We start from the raw sequence: 5,632 nt of genomic DNA, 5'->3' as shown, positions 1-5,632 counted from the left end.
CCCGGGTGAACTCCTGGTCAAGCTCGGGACTTTGAGTGGGAGGTCTGTAGTAGACTCCCACCGTTGTGTCCCCTGTGCTGAATTCCCCATGAATTTTTACCCAGAGGGTCTCTAGCTGTCCATGCCGGTCGCCAACATCAGCTTGCAGGGACATGTTTTGAACAGTGTGAGGTGGTTTCCCAGAAACCTCTATACCTATCTCCTTGAAACTTTGCAGGCTTCATGCCCTCAGAAGGGGCTACTATTGCTGAAATGTTCATCTGAATCAGGCAAGCAATGACAAAGTTTTAAGGCATTTTTATGATTCCCCATGAAATGTCAAAATGCATTGAAACAGCAAAACAGGTGAAACAGCAAAACAGTTTTGACACAATGAAACGGAACAGTGCTTTGAAACAAAATGAAAAGAAATGACAAAACAAAACACTGTCCCCCTTTGAAATGGCAAAATGGAAGTTGAAACAAAATGGTGCTGTTTCGCACAGCCTACTAAGCAGTCCAGCATCCTGTACCCACCTTAGTGCAACACGGTACTTCTGTCCCAGCTTCTCAATTTCAGCCATTACACAGTCTGTGATACAAGGGATACCTGAATGAACAGAATATGAATGTTAGTTATCTGTGTTCACACCAACAGTGCATTAGGTCCTTACAGTATATAAATAAAGTGATGATGGGCTAGTTTATACTGAGATGGTTCGTACTAGTTATTAATAGGGACCTACTGAATTTGCAGCAGAAGTGGGGTGCACAGCAGCTCCTTTAATCTTGCAGGTCCTGCCCCCCACAACAGCTGCTCTTCACCCCCTACTTGCTCCTGATAGGCAGGGAAATGAAAACCATGGTTTTAAATACGGTGTTGTTTTTGCCTCCCTGCCAGTCAGCAGGAAACAATAGAGCTTGGCCAATCAGGAGTGGGAGGCAAAAATGGCACCATGTTTAAAACTGTGGTTTTCACCTTCCTGCTAATCAGAAGTGAGCTACAAGTGGTGGGGCCTCTCTCTTGATCAACAGATGGGGAACCTAAAAGATTAAAGGAGCCACCACACACCCCACTTCCACTGTGAATTCAGTAGGTCCCTACCTATTAAGTAGACCATTATCCTGAATTGCTTACAGTGGAATCCAACATATAAACAAAATCATGAAAATTTGGAAGTAACGAAATACAAACAAGCTAAACAGTAATTTGTGCAGCTCTCACTAAACCTTTCTGATCTTCTGGATATATTTTGAATTTAAAATTTCTGTTTTTGATTTGATCTTTTGTCATTATGAGATAACAATCTTAAATGCTTATCTTTAACCTGCAGGGAAGCTGGAAGTAAATATGGATCCCAGACTCACTGATCAGCACTCAAGTTCCCTTGCACCCTGTACTCTTCTAGCAGGATAGGTTCTTTTAAAGGCATTTTGTTACCTTATACCAGGGGTTTTCAACCTTTTTTAATAAGCATACCCCCACCAGCCAGATGTAGAACAGTGACAGCGCAGGGTGGTGGGTGGCCTGTGCAGCCTATAGAGGGGTGCCATTGCCCTCACCCTTCCCCCAATGTCCAGCCCTGCTCCTGGGAGGCAGTGGCGCGGGGTGGTGGTGGCAGCACTCCATCCCCGCCCACTCACTCATGGATACCCCCTAGGGCCTTCCCAAGTACCGCCAGTTGACAATCCCTGCTTTACACTAGTGCTACGAAGCCTAAAAAGCGGCTGTGTTGCCTTCTGCAGCCCCTCATTGTAAGAGCAGCCTTGAGCACATGACAGTATTATTTCTTTCAGGAGATGTTGCAAACGGACACTCACATTTGGCATACAGACAGTCCATCATTGACTGCACGAGGTCCAGCTTGGCTTTAATGGAGAAATTGATGAAGTTGGTATCAACCAAGATGTGATAAGGAGGGCCTAACTGTGTGTTATACTGGAAGAATAAACAAGAGGGGTATTGTGGCCTGTCAGGAAAAGAGAGAAACCAGATCAGTTACTCCCAACTGACTCTACTTATGAACAGATTTGCCAAGAAATATGCACAGCCAGGTAGTTTTGAGACTATGGCTGGGAAGAGGGATGGTGGGAATGACTGGACAGTCCTCCTCTACCCCCCTCCAAGAGTCTGTTCCCTCTCTTAATAATAGCATTTTTCCTATTATACACATTAGGAAGTTTAGACCAGGTCCAACACATTTCCAGAGTCCTCCCCCTCCTCTTCTATGGCCTACAGGAAATATCTTTCTGAAGCCACCTGTGTTGGACTTTTCTCCACGGAAAGGCCGGGGACACTTTCATAGAATCACAGAAAATGAAGGTTGGGAGGGACTTCAGGAGGTCATCTAGTCTGGCCTCTGCTCAAACCAGGACCATCCCCCCACTAGATCATCCCAGCAAAGGCTTTGTCTAGCTAAGTCTTATAAAACTCCAAGGACAGAGATTCCACAACCTCTCTGGGTAACCTATTGCAGCACTTTACTGCCCTCCTAGGGAGAAAATTTTTTCCTAATATCTAACTTAAACTTCCCTTGCTGCAATTTGAGACTATTGCTCCTTATTCTGTCTGCCACCACTGAGAACAGCTCTATCCTCTTTGGAACCACTCTTCAAGTATTTGAAGATTCCTATTAAATCCTCTCTCTGCCTTCTCTCCTCTATACAAAATAAGCTCAGTTTCCTCAGCCTTTCCTTAGAAGTCATGTCCCCCAGCCCCCACACTATTTTCATTGCTCTCTGCTGGACTCTCCAATTTGTCCACATCCTTTCTCTAGTGGGGGCAAGGCCATCCCTAGGTGGGGGAGCCTGAAACAGGGCATATAGGTCCCACCATGGCTGCCATGCACCACTGATTTTGCCACCGCTCTCCAACCTCTCCCCCCCAGCTCTGGCAGCTTGCCACCCCACCTTGCCTATCCTAGGGCCCTGCACAGGCTGAATAGAGGGGAATAATAATTTCCCCTGATTTGCTGGAAACACACTTACCAATGCCGCCCAGCACGCCATTAGCTTTCTTTCCAGCAAGGGTATACTGTTGGTTCATGTTCAACTTACTGCCTGCTGTAACCCCCAGATCCTTTTCTGCAGAGCTGCTGCCCAGCCACTCAACCCCCACCTGTACATGGAATCCTTATTTGACTCCCTTGCATGTAAGGCAGCATACAGAATTTTTGGGGATACTTACACCTCTCTCTCCTTGATTGCACTGGGATCATCCTTCTTTTTCACCTTGGGTTTTGCTCTATCTTTTTCTTTCCTAAATACAAACACATAAAATATGCCCAGAAAACACTTCTGAATGCGTTTTATACCAGGAGCAGACCAGGAACAGTGAAGAGAATAAGAAAAATCTTCACAATGTAAAGAATGCCAGGGAAGCAGCAGCTGAGGGAGATGCTAGGGAGAAGGAGCTGACAGACTGGAGCAGATTTTTACTGAAAGGAATATTGCATCTCAGGAAGTCTCCTTGCCAGCAAAATGGATCAAACTGGAAAACAGATGTCTGACCCTAGTAAGACATGAGCTTAGTCCAGCCTGGAGTAGGATTGGGGAGTCCTGAACACCTCTTACTCCTTTTTGCTGGGCTGGGTATGCCAATATATGCCTCCTCCAGGATACTCTCATCCCAGAAGTTCAGTCCAAATCCCAAAGATTAGCATAAGAGGAGTGGGTTGTGAGAAACAGCTGAGAGAGAGAGACTACTGATGATCACACCCCATGCTAATACTGGCAACCCTAGGAAAGAACAATGGCCACAGGCTGACTCAGTTTCCCTGATCCCTACTGAACTGCCCAAGGGCTCCTTAACTCAGAGCGATGGGTGGGAACACAGCAAGCTGAACCTGAGCTGTATAAAACTCCCCCACACAAAAGCAGAGGGGTGGAAGTCTGGAACTTGCCTCAAACCCCAAGGATGGGCTATGAGGGCCCCGGGGGTAGCAAGTGAGCACATCTGTGTTGCATGCAGCTGCTCTTGGTAACATTTGCTAGTGTCCCAGTACCCCAGTGCCTAGTTTGGAGGAACTTACTTTGGCTTCTTTTGTGCACCTTTGGATACACTGAAGGCCCCAGAGACACCTGGGTGCAAGAGCAGCTCAGATTTGCTGAGCATCACAACAGGGGCTCCAAGTGGCCGGGATTGTTCCAAGGCAAAGCACTAACCCGCTCCTTCACCAGCCTCTCACGTGGGACCAGCGCCGCGGGCAGGGCTGGCCCGCGCTGTGCGGCGCCCGCAGGGCCGTGGCTTGGCCGCGGGACAAGCGGTGCCGACCCGTACCCTTTGCAGCCCGGGGCAGGGGGGGAGCAGCCCACAGACTCCGCGCCCGGGAAGCCTTCCGAGAGGCGGGGAAAGACGCGCGCGGCTTCCCGGGGGCCGACCACGATGCCTCAGGCGCCACAGCCCGCGAGGACACTCACAGGCGCTGGTCGCGAAGGCTGATCATACGTTTCATGGTAGCGTATTTCCTCGCCTTCTTCTGCTTGCCCTGCGGGGGGACAGGCCGTGAGCGCGCGGGAGAGGGTGAGGGTGAGGGTGAGGGTTAGGGTCCCCAACCCACGCGCACCCGCCCACACTCACCATCGTGTCCTCGCCGCTGGCTAGCCAGGAACAGCCGCGTTCCTTCCCCTTCCGGTGCTGCCTTCCTGCGCCGCCGCCGCTGCCCTGCCCCTCAGGCTCCGTCACTTCCGGGCTCAGGCACGGGGCTGCAAGAGCCCGCGTCGCCCGCGGGCATAGAGGGCTCTAGACCCGGAATTGCTGCCGCGCGCTCCGGTACCGGCTCTTGCCCCATCCCCGGTCCGCAGGAGCCTCGGGGCGGGGCGGCCGGGCCGTAAGCACCTGCGGGGGGCGGGGCCGCTACCCGGTGCCCCAGGGAAGGGCGCGGCGCGACACGGCGCGGGAGATGCCCTGTGGCGGTGCAGGGCCTTGCGGGGCGGACCCGGTTGCCGCTCTGGCCCCGGGGCGTCCTTTTCGCGGCAGGGAGCGACTGGTGACGTGCGACCTGCCGTTGCCCACCACCCCCTCGGGGCTGCGGCCGCTAGCATTAGGCCCCGGGGAGCAGGGCTGCGGGTGACGCCGGAGCTGCCCAGCATGTCCCCAGTGCAGCTGCCCTACTGCCTTGAATTTGGGAGAGGAGAAGAGGGAGGGAAGAGGCCAGCTTTTTGGGCTCATTTGAGGGTCAATGGGTGCTGTCCAGTGTGTTCTGCCCAGTGTCCTGCTTTAGCAGCTTTGTTGTGAACGGTTCAGCTCCACTCCTGTCCTTGTTTTCATTATTTATTCCAAGTAATCAGTTGTCAACTTTCCAGTAGCCTCCCTGTCTGAGGGAGGCCAGTAAGTTACCTGGTGGGCCTGAGCCCCCTTTAGGTGACAAATAGGCCCTCCCCTGATGTTTTTGTCTCTGGCCCAGGCCCATGTGACCTGGTGGCAGGATCGCTTGCAGTTTCTGTTGGCAGAGCAGTGGGGTTACGCACACTGAACAAACGTGAAGCAAGAAAAGCATCTGAGAAGGAGTCAGGGTGAAGGAAGAAGACTCCAAGTATCCAGGAGAATTGGACATTGGGCAGCTGCGCCCAAGTCCCTTAGCTCTGTACGGAGCTGGTGCATAGTTCAGTCGTTTCTGCCTGTTGCTTTAGCTAATTCATTTTGCTGTGCTGG

General features: G+C 51.5%; 1 protein-coding gene across 1 annotated transcript in view; it reads right to left on the bottom strand.

Moving 5' to 3' along the window:
* FCF1 (FCF1 rRNA-processing protein) overlaps positions 1–4,677 on the bottom strand; it is a 15,051-nt gene extending 10,374 nt beyond the window's left edge. Inside the window, exons 1-5 of the mRNA XM_019551779.1 lie at positions 4,559–4,677; positions 4,399–4,466; positions 3,167–3,238; positions 1,801–1,949; positions 517–589 (exon numbers count right to left, since the gene is read on the bottom strand). Coding sequence (XP_019407324.1) covers positions 517–589; positions 1,801–1,949; positions 3,167–3,238; positions 4,399–4,466; positions 4,559–4,561 — 365 coding nt within the window. The 5' untranslated portion in view covers positions 4,562–4,677. The remainder of the gene's footprint in view (positions 1–516; positions 590–1,800; positions 1,950–3,166; positions 3,239–4,398; positions 4,467–4,558) is intronic.
* Positions 4,678–5,632: the final 955 nt, after the last annotated feature.

This window comes from Crocodylus porosus, unplaced genomic scaffold, assembly GCF_001723895.1.
Source record: "Crocodylus porosus isolate Cpor-Errol unplaced genomic scaffold, CroPor_comp1, whole genome shotgun sequence".
Taxonomy (NCBI): Eukaryota; Metazoa; Chordata; order Crocodylia; family Crocodylidae; genus Crocodylus; species Crocodylus porosus.
This window is presented reverse-complemented; position numbering and strand designations above follow the sequence as displayed.